Here is a 16,665-nt window from a genome sequence, read left to right as displayed (position 1 = left end):
TAAGCTTAATGTCTTAATCTTTTTAGACTTTTTAAACAGTTTTTAAATGGATGAAAAAACTGAAGATCTATTTGGAGGAAAAAGCGAATTTCTATGTTTAATATGTTCGGGTCAAATCAACTCAAATAAGGGAACAGAAAATCCCCTTGCTGTAGTGTTTGTGGCGTGCCTTGCTTGGGAGAACGTCGGCACCGTACTGAGGATCGCCATAGTAACAGTGTTTGTGGTCTCTCCAGTCCCTTCAAGTTCCGGGTCCTGCCGACTCACGATGCCAGTAAAGTGCGAGCCAGCGGCCCCGGACTGACCAACGGCGTCCCCGCCAGCTTCCCCGTCGAGTTCAACATCGACGCCAAGGACGCCGGCCAGGGCCAACTGAGCGTGCAAATCACCGTCAGTAGTGCACACGCTGATTATCCTACACACACACACACACACACACACACACACACACGCACACACACACACACACGCACACACACACACTTAAACGATCTATGCTTCCCTCCTTCCAGGATCAGGACAGTAAACCGAAGCAGCCCTGTATCCATGACAACGGTGATGGTACATACGCCGTGTCTTACATCCCCGACCGCGCTGGCCGCTACACCATCGTCGTGAAGTACGGCGGCGACGACATCCCCGCCTCGCCTTACAGAGTCCGCGCCACGGCAACCGGAGACGCCAGCAAGTGCACCGTCACTGGTACGTGACCCGGTGTGATGATGTCGTACAGAGAACGTAAATAAGGTCAAAGAACAAATCTCATAAGATGTCCCCCTCCCCCCCAGGTCCAGGTGTGGGTCCCACGGTGGCCATCGGCGAGGAGCTGGGCCTGGTGGTGAACGCTAAGGGTGCTGGGAAAGGCAAGGTGAGCTGCGTGGTGGTTCAGCCCGACGGCAGCGAGGTGGAGGCCGAGGTGCTGGAGAACGAGGACGGCACCTTCGACATCTTCTACACGGCGCCGGCGCCCGGCAACTACGTCATCTACGTCCGCTTCGGAGGAGAGAACGTCCCACGCAGCCCCTTCAAAGTCATGGTGAGGGAGGGATGCAGACTTGTGTTGGGGGGGGTTCTTACACTTGGTTGGGGATCCAAAATGGGTTCACCTGAGCCGCGGTGATCACCTGCTGCAGCTTTGAGCCAAAGACACGGAGACGGATGGAAATGTTTTGCAGCTGCCGGTTGAAAAACAATTCATTTTTAATTAGGATTTAATTATGATTTAATCAGGTTGGTTGCAGATTCACTTTTTTTTTTTTACCTCATGCCTTCATTTTACAGACCTGGATTTACCCACGATGCCACAGTAGTGTCACCAAAACGTCTGTCTGTCTGTCTGTCTGTCTGTCTGTCTGTCTGTCTGTCTGTCTGTCTGTCTGTCTGTCTGTGGGGTCAGATGCTAACCCTTACTGTCATGTCTTCAGGCTACTGATGAGGTACCATTGATGCAAGAGCAGAAGTCTCAACTGCAACAGGCCATCCCCGGAGCTGGCTCCCAGCCCTGGGTACCCCCAACACACACATGCATGCACGCACATGTATACACACACACACTCCAAGTCCAAATATGGTCACTTCCGTCACTGGTTGTGAATATTCACAGATGGCGAGGGCCCAAAATGCTTCTTTATCTTCTTAGAAACAGTCTTTGGTTTCAAGGCTGCAGGGCCTTCAGTATAAGAGTAAATAAGTATAAGACATCATTAAAAAATAGAAATATGAACATTTACAATAGAAAAATAAGCAAAAATGTGTTAAAAGTCAAAACGGCGATGACCAAAATGACAAACTCTAAAAACCGGAGCCCGCAAATCAACGGGTGACGTCACCATGACTACGTACACTTATTGTATACAGTAGGAACATACCACACACACACACACACACACTGCTCCTCTCTTGCAGGTGGCTGCTGGTTAAAAACTTCAGCTCTCTCCTCATCCTCTCGCCCGCTTTGCCTCCATCTCATCGCTTCTGTTTTTGACTCAGCCAATGGGATCGCAGCAACATGAATCCAGGTGTATGTGAGATGCGTTGCAGGAGGCGTTGCTATGGCTACGGGTGTTTGAGAGTTGTATTATTTTTCCTCCAGGCGGGTTTGTTGTGGCGGTCTCTCTCCCTTTCTCGTCTACCTCAGTGCACTCTTCATCGCTGTGGCTGCATCAGAGTCACCGCCTCATCATTATCACCATCCTCCTTCTCTGCTTCATCGCACTACACTTCCCAGGATGCCCCCCCCCCCCCTTTTTGTGTTGGGCGGGAGCTTGGATGCAAGCAGCATGTTTTCTAACGCAGGTCGCTGGGACGGACAGGAAGTTGTTTTCAGTTGTCGAACGTGTCTCCCTCCAGGTGACGTCGGAGCCAATCAGCGGCAGCGTCAATGGCAGTGGCTTCAGACCGTTCGACATGGTGATCCCGTTCTCCTTCAGGAAGGGAGAGATCACAGGTGAGAGTTCTCTGAGACATGGAGCACTGGGCCACTGAGCAACTATTTTAAAATAAGCACCAGAGTGATGATGATACTTACAGGTATCTCTCTCCCTCTCCCTCTCTCTCTCTCTCAGGTGAGGTGCTGATGCCTTCAGGTAAATCGGCTCAGCCGGTGATCTCAGACAACCTGGACGGGACGGTCACGGTGCAGTACTCGCCCACCGAGGCCGGCCTGCACGAGATGCACATCAAATACAACGGCACACACATCCCAGGTCAGTGTGCACACACACACATTCACGCACACACACCTGGTGACCGGGGTTCGTTGGAAAGGTGAAACGGGGGGTTGCGTTTCATCCCAACATGCTGTTAGTACTGTACAGCTGTAAGTTAAAGTGTAAGTACGCTAAAAAGCTGTTTAATTCGCTATTCGCTACCCTATTTAAAAAATGTTTTCCCTCAAAATAATTTTACTAAAAATAACACGTTTTCTCACTGTGATGCAAGTCTAGTTTCTTTACAAAATGTAAAGTGATTCCAGTCTGTTTTTTGTGGCATTTTTAAGCATATTTTGATGGTTATCTGGATAATTGCAATTATTTTTTGCCGGGATAATAGTGATGTGAAACTTCACTATTCAGATTCCCCTTTAATCGGAACAAAGGCGGTTTGTGGCCTGAGGACTGTTTTAACTGTTTTGGGTGTGTGCCGGTTGCAGAGTCTCCCCTTCAGTTCTACGTGAACCACGCCAGTAGTCCCAACGTGACGGCCTACGGTCCCGGTCTGAGCTACGGCGTCGCCAACAAGGAGGCCACATTCACTGTCTTCACAGAGGACGCCTCTGAAGGTACTGCAGCAGGAACAGATTATAAACAGTTTTCACAAACATTCGACTCGTGTTTTTTGTTACTGAAGTTTTGTATCCTGTATCCTGTCCAGGGGGTCTGGACTTAGCCATAGAGGGTCCGTCCAAAGCGGATATCAGCTGCGTGGACAACAAGGATGGGACGTGCAGCGTCAGCTACATGCCCACGCTGCCCGGCGACTACAACATCCTGGTCAAATACAACGGCAAACACATCGCCGGCAGCCCGTTCACCGCCAGGATCGCCGGTCAGACTCCACACAGACACTCATATAAAACTGATTTTTAGATTAAATGGAAGACATTCCTCTAACGACACATGTTTGAGGACCTTTTTATTATTTTTCTGCAGTCGGAGGCATTCATTTAAATCCATTTGGATTACATTGACATGTGAGACTCCGGTCTCTCTCTGTTTGAACAAGTTTTGATTTCGAAACAAAATTTTGAACCGAGCCATGTTGGGTTTTTTTATATGTTAAAGCTGACTTTTCAGAATGAAACGGATCATTTTTGCAACTTCCTAGGCAGCACACACACACACACACACACACACACACACACACACACAGAAACGTCTAATCTGTTTCACGTTCACGTTTCAGAGGACAACCAGCGGCGCTCTCAGGTCAAACTGGGCTCGGCGGCGGATTTCTCTCTGGACATCAAAGAGACGGACCTCAGCCTGCTGAGCGCCAGCATCGCGGCGCCTTCCGGCCGGGACGAGCCCTGCCTGCTGAAGAGGATGGCCAACAACCACATCGGTAACCACCGATAAATAAACACACACTCATGAACAGTAAAACCTTTTGTCTTCCTTTTATGTTTCTAACTCTAACCATTTCTCTCCTCCCTCCTCTTCCTTTTCCTGTCCTCTCTTCCTTCCTCCTCCTCAAACACGTTCCTCCTTTATGTTCCCTCTCTCTCCACTTCCTCATCCCCCCATCCCTTTCTTCTTCCGCCACCTTCTGCTTCCTGTCTCTCCTCCATGTTCCCCTCCAGGTATCTCTTTCATCCCCCGGGAGGTGGGTGAACACCGGGTCAGCATCCTGAAGAACGGCCGTCACGTCGCCAACAGTCCCATCACCATCATGGTTGTCCAGTCCGAGATCGGCGACGCCAGCCAAGTCAGAACTTCAGGCGACGGCCTCGTCCAGGGAACCACCTTCACCAACTCCAGCTTCGGCGTCGACACCCGGGACGCCGGTCAGTACGGGGGGGGGGCTTCAAACGCCACGTTTGTTTTTTAAATAGTGTGTCTTGGTATACCTCCACGTCAGAGGCAGTTTACATTCGGGTTTGGATTAGATGTTGGTGGTTTGAGGTCAAAGGTCAAGGTCACTGTGACCTTGATGACATCCAGTGTTGGCTTCATATATATCGACGGTTGTGTGCAGGTTACGGCGGCCTGGCTCTGTCCATCGAAGGTCCCAGTAAGGTGGACATCCAGACAGAGGACATGGAGGACGGGACGTGTAGAGTCACCTACTGTCCTACCGAACCAGGAAACTACATCGTCTCCATCCGCTTCGCAGAGGAACACGTTCCAGGTATCATGTTATTACTATTACTATTATTATTATTATTATTATTATTATAGATGCAACAATTCCTTACACACGTGTGTCTGTGTGTGTGTGTGTGTGTGTGTGTCAACAGGAAGTCCTTTCACAGTGCGGGTGACGGGAGAGGGTCGTATCCGGGAGAGCATCACCCGACGACAGAAGGCGGCGTCTGTTGCCAGCGTGGGGAGTGTGTGTGACCTCAGTCTGAAGATACCAGGTACAGTACACACACACACACACACACACACACACACACACACACACCTCACTAATTTGAAGGCTCACGATTGGAGGTTGACCGGGTCTCGTGGCTTTAGTCTCTTTAGTCTGGAGGTGGCGTTCAACCGTTTTCATCTCTCTGGTTTCTCTCTGCTGTTCTGATTGTAGTCCATCAGCTTTGTCTTTGGCCTTTCTTGATCTCTTTTCTTTCTCTCGTCTTCCGTCCTCCCCCTCGTCTCACCCTCTTTCTCCTTCCTTTATTTCTATATCATTACACTCCTTTTTTTCTTAATCTTTTTTCTTTGTCTGTCTACTTCTTTCTTTTCTTCCCTTATCTCCATCTTTTCCTCCTCCTTTGCCTTCTGTCTCCTCCTCCACCTTTTCCTCCTTCCTTCCTTCAGTGAGCTGGTTCCACCTTGCCTCGTCTCGGCAGCTCCTCTCTCACACCTCCTTCCGCTCCTACTGCTCCCTCTGGTGGTCTGGAAGACCCGGCGGTTGCAGGATTCTTTCCTCTGCGGTTCCCCGGGGTCAGAGCCTCCTCCCTGGGCATGTGCGCCTCATCTCCGGCCTCTCCGGCCTGGTGCTGGCAGGGGGGACGAGGGCAGCGAGGGGTGTTTGGGTCGCTGATGCCTGCGGGGCGGAGGGTGCGTTGTACCCCTAAGAAAAAAAAAAATGCTGGCTTGGCAGCGCAAGGTTGGCAACATAAAATGCTTCACTTAGTTGCAGCTCCTTCCTCGTCTCTCATTTTACATTTGAGCTTAATGGATTATAAACACACGTCTGTATTTTGCAGCGATCGACATGCAGGACGTCACCGCTGAGGTCACTTCCCCCTCCGGAGCGCGTCAGCCTGCCGAGCTGGTCGCCGCGGGCGACGACACCTACTGCGTGCGCTTCGTGCCCACAGAGATGGGCGTGCACAGCGTGAGCGTGAGGTACAGGGGCATGCACGTGCCGGGCAGCCCCTTCCAGTTCACCGTGGGGCCGCTTGGAGAGGGCGGGGCCGCCAAGGTGAAGGCAGGTGGCCCGGGACTGGAGGGAGCGCTGGCAGGAGAGCCAGGTACCCGGAACACAAACGCTGACTCAACGTTTTCATGCATTCTCTCCTCATGAACCTTCACCTTCACATCACACCTACGTACATGTTAGCAGCTAGTCTCCGTTAAATGCTATATTTCCTCCTCATTGAGTAATGTTTTCTAACTCGAACTTTATTTTAGGACATTTTTAGTATTTTGAACCATTTTTTGAGCCTTATTTTAAACATTAACATCTTGAGCAGGAACCACTGAGCACCACAGAGTCCAGGTTCTGGTCTCCTTTATGGTTTAGTCATTACGTTTGACATCAATCCAAAACGTTTCAAGTTTAAAGTTTTATTCACGTTCACTGTAGTCGTGTGCACAACAGTTACGGAGAACCAGCCGTCGAAATGATGAAAATCTTGGATCTCAGGCTGCATCCAATAATTCTCATTAAATATGTATTTAAAAAAATAAAATAAAGTAATGCAACCAATAGAAACATGAAAATCGAAGATAAAAATATCGCATTGGATTCAAATATTATAAAAAGAATAATATAAATGAGTATACACTAAATGTCAACATAAATGTAGTAAATGTATATAATATAACCTAAGGAGAAGTACTAAATATATTTAAATAATGAGTTGTGTATTCAGAAATAATCTCGTCTCTCTCTCTCTCTCTCTCTCTCTCTCTCTCTCTCTCTCTCTCTCTCTCTCTCTCTCTCTCTCTCTCTCCAGCCCAGTTCAGCATCTGGACGAGGGAGGCGGGTGCCGGCGGTCTCTCCATCGCCGTGGAGGGACCCAGCAGGGCGGAGATCTCCTTCGACGACCGTAAAGACGGCTCCTGCGGCGTCTCCTACATTGCTCAGGACCCCGGTAGAGAAAACGCCGCCACGGTTTGACTCTGGTGATCCTTTGCCGCGGCGTCTCTCTCACTCTGACCGGCGTTTTCTTCTCGCTCCCCTCCAGGCGACTACGAGATCTCGGTGAAGTTCAACGACCAGCACATTCCCGACAGCCCCTACCTCGTTCCCGTGGTCGCCCCGGCGAACGACGCTCGCCGCCTCACTGTTACCGGCCTTCAGGTGAGGCATGAGGAGACACCTCCACAGCCAGCCTGCCCTGCCTTGCTAAAGGGCTCTGGGGCACAGTTGCATAAAAATAAAATCCACTCCATAGTCCGACAAGGAGCAGATGAACTGGGTGTGATGGTTCGACTGGTTCGGGTCAAAGTTTATCAACATGAACTTTATGATGAAATCAACGTCAAAGACCCGACTGGTCGAACCGTTGCATTAGTACGGATCAAGTTGAAGCATTTTAATTTGCTTTATGCAACTGGCCTCATGGACGTGACCAGAGCCAGGCTAACGCAGCGTCCATGTGTGGAGGAAACATCACCAAAAGCCAAGTCCATTCTGGACACGTGCTTTAGGACCAACTAGGGCTCTAACTGATCGTTATTTTCATGATTGTCCTACTTATTATATTTAAAAAATGCAGAAAAATACCCAAAGTGATGTCTTCTATTTATCACATCAACCAAAACACCCAAAGACATTAATTTCACACACAAGAAAAAAATAGCAAATCCTCATATTTAAGAAGCTGGACCCAAAGAGTGATCAGCATTGATTATTATAATTGTTAAAGATCATGACCATTTTTCACCATCAAATACATATTTCCTTAATATTTACTGAACACACTCAGCTGATGGGATTTTGATTCATTATATATATACATACATACATACATATATACATACATATACACACACACACACCAATCAGGCGACACATAATGTGTTTTAATACGTCGTATTTTACATATTTTACATTAGGCTTGGTTGGTAAATGTTCCCTCCCTGGACCGTGTTGCCTGGCTCTGGTCATCCCTCTCCAGTCTGGTGTGGAGCTGTTGGTGTTTCTCTTGTGTTTCATTTAAAGGCTTTTAACACCAGCATCTTCATCATCTTCATCAGCTCCTCGGTTGCCTAGCTGCAGCAGACAGACGGCCACAGCTGACCTCCTGCCGTACCTTCAGAGACTGTAGTTTGTTTCCTGTCTGTAGACCAACCTCATCTAAAAATCAATAATTCCCCTCAAATGCATTAAAACTAAAGTAACGAGCATGTTGTGGAAATAGTAGAAAGTACAGATATTTCTTTTAAAATGTAGGGGGTAAAAGTACAAAGTTGAATGAAAAAAAATGAATGAGATACCTGAAAATTCTACTCAAGTACAGTAACAAAATATTTGTATTTTACTTTAATATTTCATTACTTCCCACCTATAAGTAACGTCAGTACAGAAATGCATTATTACGTTGACCACCAGAGGGTGCTAAAACTGTAAAATGTCCCACAACATATTTTAGTCTAAATTCCTACCAAAATCAACCAAATACAAATATCACATTTCCCCCTGTAGTTTACAGTCTGCACTGAAAGACCATCGCCGGTACGTTTTTAGCTGCTTTTTAACGCTGTGGCTGTTTGTCTGTCTGCTGAAGCTGCAACCAATGGGAGCTCAGGTAAGACGAGGAGACGGAGAATACAACACAAACAGAGGGAAACGGTAGAAATAGTCTGTTTGCAGCACTTCACACTGCTGCTGTTACCCCCGTTGTTAAACTGTCCCTGTTGCACTGACTCGGTAGGAGTCTGGTCTGAAGGCGAATCACCCAGCATCCTTTGCGGTGCGTTTGAATGGAGCGAAGGGCAAGATGGAGGCCAAAGTCCACAGCCCCTCTGGAGCTCTGGAGGAGTGTGTCGTCACTGAGCTGGAAAAAGGTCTGTGCAGTTTTTTTTTTCATGATTTCAAGGCAACTTAAAGAGGTATTAAGAAACCAGATTCTGGGACTTGTAGTGACCAAACCGTCTGTCCCGTCCTCCAGACAAGTACGCGATCCGGTTCATCCCCAGGGAGAACGGTCTGCACACCATTGACGTCAAGTTCAACGGCTCTCACATCCCAGGAAGTCCTTTCCAGGTCCGAGTTGGAGAACCAGGGCAGACGGGAGAGCCCGGTCTGGTCTCGGCGTATGGAGCTGGACTGGAGAGAGGCACGACAGGTGGGTTACCTGTCTGCCTGCTAAGAATCAATCACAAAATGAGGCCAAAAAAGGGCTGCGACATTGTGACAACCACTGCTATATCCATTTATTTATTTTTATCCTGCAGGTAGCCAATCAGAGTTCACCATTAACAACACTAAGGCGGGCCCCGGGGCCTTGGCTGTGACCATCGAGGGTCCGTCCAAGGTGAAGATGGATTGCAAGGAGGTTCCAGAGGGCTACAAGGTGCAGTACACTCCCATGGCGCCTGGAAACTACCTGATCAGCATCAAATATGGAGGACCGAACCACATCGGGGGCAGTCCCTTCAAGGCCAAGGTCACAGGTAGATGGATGGATGGATAGCACATCTGCTAGATGCAAAATATCCTGGTAGCTTCATTGTGGCTTGTCCAGTTGCATTCTGGGAAATGAAGGGCAAGCAGTGACTTAAGTAGAAGCTGATAAGGCAGGCTGTAATGTGCCTGCTGATTAATTAAATGTTTTAAGGTTTTTAAAGGCAGCACCGTTTATTAAGGATGGTCGTACCTGGTTCCCTCTCTCAGGTGCTCGGCTGGTGAACGTGACCAACGCCAGCGAGACGTCCACCCTGACGGTGGATCCAGCACTGCGGGCGTCCAGCAGCAGCCTCACCCAGAGTGCCATGCCCTGGCTGACCGACTCCGACGCCAGCAAGGTGCTGAGCCGAGGTCCCGGCCTCAGCAAGGCCTTCGTGGGTCAGAGAGGCAACTTCTCCGTCGACTGCAGCAAAGCTGGTAAGGAAGACTCCGCCCACAACAGGAAACGCCTCAGTGTTGACCTACGATGATGTGAAATAACTTCTCCATGTTGTATTGGTCTGAATGTGTAGGGGGAATTATTAGACCCTATATGGTGGACTCAAAGTATCCCATAATTCACCTTGAGAAGTATCGTACCACCGATGGTTATTTACTAAGCATTATAGACCATCATGCATTGCGCTGAAGGGAAAATGGATAAGATAATCCTTTTATTAGTGCCACAGTGGGAAATTTACAGTGTTACAGCAGCAAAAAGGGGATAGTTCAAATAACAAAATACAATAATATACTATGAACACAGTATAAAACAAATTAACAGTTAAAAGCAGTTAAAGTCACAGTAGAATACAAAATGATAAACAGAGTAGAGAGAGCAGCAGATTGAGACAAATCCATGAAAATAATATATTCAATGCAAGTAGAGCACTGTAATGCAGAGGGTCAAATAGGCCACTAGATGGCAGCAGATAGGAGATATTGAAGTGTCAGAATGCTGCTGGCTCTGAATGAAAACAATGTTGGGATGTCACCTTCCCCGTCCTGTTCCCAGGTAAGAACATGCTCCTGGTGGGCGTGCACGGCCCTCAGGTGCCCTGCGAGGAGGTTCTGGTCAAACACCTGGGCAGCCTGCAGTACAACGTGAGCTACATGCTGAAGGAGCGGGGCAACTACATCCTGGTGGTCAAGTGGGGCGAAGACCACATCCCGGGCTCCCCCTTCCATGTCACCGTCCCATGATGCACCGAGAGAACAGAAAAGAAAAGAAAAAACCCTTCCGTCCCTCTTCCGAAAAACCGTTTGGCATCCCTATTTTGAGCAGATGCTGTTAAATAACGCGGCGAAACAACCTGCTTGACAGAGTTTATGTGTACATTTTGCTTACGGATGTGTTCGAGTTCAAATCACAAGTATAAAGTATTTTGTTAATGTGCTTGTTTTTCAAAATCGTCGCTGGAAATAAAATAGATAAAAAGGAAATGTGTTAAAATGATTAAAGATGCTATAATCTGAAGAGGAACTGGAGGGAGAAATTATCTGATTGGGAAACTGAGATTTTTTTGCATTTGACATATTTTGCACTCAAAACTAGTTTTTACACTTGATGGAAAATTAAAAATGTTAAAAATTAGATTTTGAAAAGCTTTTGGAGTGTAGCCAAACGACAACACAGCACTTTGCTTCTGGTTACACGGTGAAGAAAATCATGCCCCAGGAAGCTCCTGAATCCTAAAATTGAGTCCGTTTCCTCTTCTCTCGACCAAATTATAAAAACAAAGCATCTCAGTGAAAAGAAAACTGGAATTCTCCACGTTTCCCCTCAAACTGTATGCAACTACTGATGTTTATTGTGTGATTTCTTTAATGTCGATGGATGAATCAGTGACTGTTAGAAGCTGCTTTCACTGCACTGTAAAAAAACCAACAAAACTACAGACTACTTAATGATGCGCTTTGGGTTCGCCGCTGTTCCTCTGTTGTTCCTTCAGCTGCAGATCTCACTAAACTTCCTCAGTTCCGGTCTGAACCGCTGCGTTAATAAAAATGTCTCAAATATCACATCAAGAATCAAGAATATGTGACTCCTGTAGAAACTTCTATCTCAACTGGACGTCGTCGCCTGATCGTTGCTACTTTTTGATACTTAAGGGAGGAGAGGCTTTTTGTATGGGGGGGTGGGTTGGGGGGGCTGTTATGTACCTTCTCTTTTTGTATTAGGGATGTTTTTAATATGAAACTAAACCCTGAGATGATGTACATTTGATAATTAAAATCAACTGGAATTAAGAAGAGTGACTTGACTCGTATATTTCACCAACTCTGCACATTTTGCTTTCACTCACAGTTAAGATCCACTGATCCATCACGGGATTCATCCTATGTGTTGAATGTCCCGATGAGGTTAAACAATAAAATAAATGTCTGTTTGTTGGCTCTTTGTTTCATGATAGTAGATACTCATGAAGAAATCTAAAATACAAGCTAATGATATTACTACTAGACATTCTATACTATGGAAAAAAAAAAACAGTATAGAATGCCTGAAAAAAATGAAAAAAGTCAATGTGCTACGATTTTTTTTGACATGCTATGCTATGACTTTTTTATGTTTTAGATTTACTATACTATGACCTTTTTTATGATTTTTTTTGACATACCTAACTATGACTTTTTTTGACAAATATACTGACTTTTTTCACAACTTTTTTATAAACTATACTGTGACTTTTTAATATTTTTTTTTTACATACTATATACTATGACTTTTTTCTTCACTTTTTTAAGACATGACTTTTGAAATTCTATTCTGATTTTTTTCAACATATACTGTGATTTGTTTCGACATGCTATGCTATGACGTCTTTTTTTTTTAGATTTACTATACTATGACCTTTTTATGACTTTTTTCAACATACCATACTATGACTTTATTTACTACAATGACTTTTTGCTACATTTTTTCGACATGCTATACTATGACCTTTTTCAACATACTACACTAGTAGTGTCATAACCTGGCTCCTAGACCATGACAAATGTGAGAGCCAACACATTGGATGGCAATACATTAAAAGTATTTATTGAATAAAAGTTTGTAATCAGCATGACAAAGCAGGAGCAAAACACAAGTCAGACAAATGCCAAAAGCCAGTGTCTGCTGGTGAGGTGTGTGCAGGTAAAGGAGAGAGAAAGCACAATGCTGATAGTTGGCCTTCAATCCTGCAGGAGAGCATTGTGCCAAGGTGCTGTCAATCTAGGTGGCTGCCACACCTAGTCACCTGGAAACATAGAGGACAAGAAGCTCACCGCACCAGTCAATAACACACTCAGGCAGACTTCTTTTGACATACCATGACTTTTAAAAGTACTAGATTAAAAAAAGTAATGAAAAAAGTCATAGTATGTTGTATGCAGTCATACAAATTTTATAGTAAGCCTATAGTATCTCGGAAAAAGTAAAGAAAAAGGTCATGAATAAAGTCCTAATATAGTATGTCGAAAATATTAATCGTGAATGTCGGAAAAAGTTGTGAAAAAAGTCGTAGTATAGTATGTCGGAAAAAGTTGTGAAAAAAGTCATAGTATAGTATGTTGTAAAGTCATGAAAAAAGTCAAAGTATAGTATGTTGTAAAGTCATGAAAAAAGTCATAGTATAGTATGTTGTGAAGTCATGAAAAAAGTTGTGAAAAAGTCATAGTATAGTATGTTGTAAAGTCATGAAAAAAGTTGTGAAAAGTCATAGTATAGTATGTTGTAAAGTCATGAAAAAAGTCATAGTATAGTATGTTGTGAAGTCATGAAAAAAGTTGTGAAAAAGTCATAGTATAGTATGTTGTGAAGTCGTGAAAAAAGTTGTGAAAAAAGTCATAGTATAGTATGTTGTAAAGTCATGAAAAAAGTCGTGAAAAAAGTCATAGTAGCCTATAGTATGTTGTAAAAAGTCGTAAAAAAGTTTGAAAAAAGTCTCCATATTTGGCAATTTTAAACTGATGGTATAATTTGGTAGATCCAGACAAGTATCAGGTGCCAGCTAACACAACTAGGTTTCTACAGATGTGCATGGAGCTCTGTGAGCATGTGTTTGGAAACATAGGGGCTTTGAGCTAAAGAGTCTATATGTTCAGCAGGTCCAATGTATTTAGACATAAACCAAAGTAAAACATTTTGAGCTGTTCATCTCAAAGTGGGACATTGAAGGGCTGAAACAATTTTCATGCTGATATGGTTAAAAAAAATCAATACCTCACTGTGACATACATTTCTTAGGTGATGTTATACATTAATTGGCCTTCAATCCTGCAGGAGAGCATTGTGCCAAGGTGCTGTCAATCTAGGTGGCTGCCACACCTAGTCACCTGGAAACATAGAGGACAAGAAGCTCACCACACCAGTCAATAACACACTCAGGCAGACTTCTTTTGACATACCATGACTTTTAAAAGTACTAGGTTAAAAAAAAGTAATGAAAAAAGTCATAGTATGTTGTATGCAGTCATAAAAATTTAATAGTAAGCCTATAGTATCTCGGAAAAGGTAAAGAAAAAGGTCATGAATAAAGTCCTAATATAGTATGTCGAAAATATTAATCGTGAATGTCGGAAAAAGTTGTGAAAAAAGTCGTAGTATAGTATGCTGTAAAAAGTCATGAAAAAAGTCATAGTATAGTATGTTGTAAAGTCATGAAAAAAGTCATAGTATAGTATGTTGTAAAGTCATGAAAAAAGTCATAGTATAGTATGTTGTAAAGTCATGAAAAAAGTCATAGTATAGTATGTTGTAAAGTCATGAAAAAAGTTGTGAAAAAAGTCATAGTATAGTATGTTGTAAAGTCATGAAAAAAGTTGTGAAAAAGTTATAGTATAGTATGTTGTAAAGTCATGAAAAAAGTCATAGTATAGTATGTTGTAAAGTCATGAAAAAAGTTGTGAAAAAGTTATAGTATAGTATGTTGTGAAGTCATGAAAAAAGTCATAGTATAGTATGTTGTAAAGTCATGAAAAAAGTCATAGTATAGTATGTTGTAAAGTCATGAAAAAAGTCATAGTATAGTATGTTGTAAAGTCATGAAAAAAGTCATAGTATAGTATGTTGTAAAGTCATGAAAAAAGTTGTGAAAAAGTTATAGTATAGTATGTTGTGAAGTCATGAAAAGTCATAGTATAGTATGTTGTAAAGTCATGAAAAAAGTCATAGTATAGTATGTTGTAAAGTCATGAAAAAAGTCATAGTATAGTATGTTGTAAAGTCATGAAAAAAGTTGTGAAAAAGTTATAGTATAGTATGTTGTAAAGTCATGAAAAAAGTTGTGAAAAAGTTATAGTATAGTAGGTTGTGAAGTCATGAAAAAAGTTGTGAAAAAGTCATAGTATAGTATGTGTTACGTCCCCAGTTGGGCTAGGGGATGAAGGGAGTAACATATAATTAAATAACCGGGAGTTTTGAAAGAAAACCAGAGGTGATACGGCCAAGACGAAGTTTATTTATAAACAAAGAGAAACGTGCAAACAGAAGACGGACTTCCTCAAAACGCGGGGAGCCGAAACACCTATAACACAGGAGATCACAATTACATTTGGGCAAAAACAACCAAGGTTCACTCAACAAAGCACAGGCTACCCACCGGTTTCCTAAGGTAATCGGAACATAGACCAACCCCTAGCGCGAACGCTTGCCACACAGGCCAAACCACAGAGTGAGAGAGAGGGGGACACCAGTTCCACCTCCAGGTTATATGCCCCGCCCGCTTGAGTAGCCACAGGTGAGCCAGATCACTTAATGATGCACCGGGAAAAAAAGGGCAGAACCTAGAGTGGGGGAAAAGGGGAGAAAAGAAAACACAACACAAGCCGGCGGCCGTAACAGTATGTTGTAAAGTCATGAAAAAAGTCATAGTATAGTATGTTGTAAAGTCATGAAAAAAGTCATAGTATAGTATGTTGTAAAGTCATGAAAAAAGTTGTGAAAAAAGTCATAGTATAGTATGTTGTAAAGTCATGAAAAAAGTCATAGTATAGTATGTTGTAAAGTCATGAAAAAGGTTGTGAAAAAGTCATAGTATAGTATGTTGTAAAGTCATGAAAAAAGTCATAGTATAGTATGTTGTAAAGTCATGAAAAAGGTTGTGAAAAAGTCATAGTATAGTATGTTGTAAAGTCATGAAAAAAGTCATAGTATAGTATGTTGTAAAGTCATGAAAAAGGTTGTGAAAAAGTCATAGTAGCCTATAGTATGTTGTAAAAAGTTGTAAAAAAGTTTGAAAAAAGTCTCCATATTTGGCAATTTTAAACTGATGGTATCATTTGGTGGATCCAGACAAGTATCAGGTGCCAGCTAACACAACTAGGTTTCTACAGATGTGCATGGAGCTCTGTGAGCATGTGTTTGGAAACATAGGGGCTTTGAGCTAAAGAGTCTATATGTTCAGCAGGTCCAATGTATTTAGACATAAACCAAAGTAAAACATTTTGAGCTGTTCATCTCAAAGTGGGACATTGAAGGGCTGAAACAATTTTCATGCTGATATGGTTAAAAAAAAATCAATACCTCACTGTGACACACGTACATTTCTGAGGTGATGTTATACATTAATTGGCCTTTCAACAGTCAGAATGCCAGGTCATTCTGTGTTACTGCCGCCATGAGCGCCTTTCAGCAGGGGGGGTACGCAATCATCTGCAGGCATATTTTCTGTCTCCATGGAAACGCAGAGCAGCAGTCGGAGGAGTGGGCCAAAAGGAGGGGGAGGGGGGAGCGAGCTGATGTCCAGGGAGGCGTAGTCTTGCCGAGCCTCGTGTGCGTCCGTGAGATGAAACAATGGCAGGAAGAGAGCGGGGCTGCTTTACAGGCCCTCTGTGCTCTCTATCGCCCTGTCTCTCTGTCTTTTGTTATTTCTGTCCACAGAACACACACACACACACACACAACCCTGGGATGAACTGGACAGGTCTGCAAGAAAGCTGAGAGAAGACAATGAAAACAAAAACAGGATGCCAGGGAGAACCAGGGAGGAATGATCTTTCCACATTAAAGCTGCTGCTGCAGGGTCAATGAGTCTGTACAGTACAGTTAGAAATAGGATAAACAACTCCTGCTACAAGCGCATGTGTCGGCAGCCTGAGTGATGTTTTACTACGTGTGGCGGGAGAGCCGTGAGACAGGTTGATCGGGTGTGTGATACCTGCATGTTGATGAAA

The 16,665-nt window shown here is 44.1% G+C and overlaps 1 protein-coding gene across 2 annotated transcripts in view; it reads left to right on the top strand.

The window, feature by feature from the left end:
* Window positions 1-11,754, top strand: part of flnba (filamin B a) — a 50,533-nt gene extending 38,779 nt beyond the window's left edge. The window contains exons 30-49 of one of the 2 annotated variants that reach the window (XM_084026098.1): window positions 237-390; window positions 513-702; window positions 789-1,036; window positions 1,425-1,505; window positions 2,350-2,446; window positions 2,565-2,705; window positions 3,152-3,280; window positions 3,373-3,546; window positions 3,904-4,062; window positions 4,301-4,504; window positions 4,696-4,848; window positions 4,958-5,080; window positions 5,876-6,142; window positions 6,851-6,988; window positions 7,082-7,197; window positions 8,774-8,906; window positions 9,011-9,187; window positions 9,297-9,515; window positions 9,736-9,945; window positions 10,523-11,754. In XM_084026098.1, the coding sequence (XP_083882224.1) occupies window positions 237-390; window positions 513-702; window positions 789-1,036; window positions 1,425-1,505; window positions 2,350-2,446; window positions 2,565-2,705; window positions 3,152-3,280; window positions 3,373-3,546; window positions 3,904-4,062; window positions 4,301-4,504; window positions 4,696-4,848; window positions 4,958-5,080; window positions 5,876-6,142; window positions 6,851-6,988; window positions 7,082-7,197; window positions 8,774-8,906; window positions 9,011-9,187; window positions 9,297-9,515; window positions 9,736-9,945; window positions 10,523-10,710 (3,301 nt within the window). In that variant the 3' untranslated portion in view covers window positions 10,711-11,754. The remainder of the gene's footprint in view (window positions 1-236; window positions 391-512; window positions 703-788; window positions 1,037-1,424; window positions 1,506-2,349; window positions 2,447-2,564; window positions 2,706-3,151; window positions 3,281-3,372; window positions 3,547-3,903; window positions 4,063-4,300; window positions 4,505-4,695; window positions 4,849-4,957; window positions 5,081-5,875; window positions 6,143-6,850; window positions 6,989-7,081; window positions 7,198-8,773; window positions 8,907-9,010; window positions 9,188-9,296; window positions 9,516-9,735; window positions 9,946-10,522) is intronic. The other variant, XM_084026099.1, reaches the window with a different exon arrangement.
* Window positions 11,755-16,665: the final 4,911 nt, after the last annotated feature.

This window comes from Eutrigla gurnardus (assembly GCF_963514095.1).
Source record: "Eutrigla gurnardus genome assembly, chromosome: 2".
Classification (NCBI taxonomy): Eukaryota; Metazoa; Chordata; class Actinopteri; order Perciformes; family Triglidae; genus Eutrigla; species Eutrigla gurnardus.
Note: the sequence above shows the minus strand (reverse complement) of the source record. Positions and strands in the feature narration are given on the sequence as shown.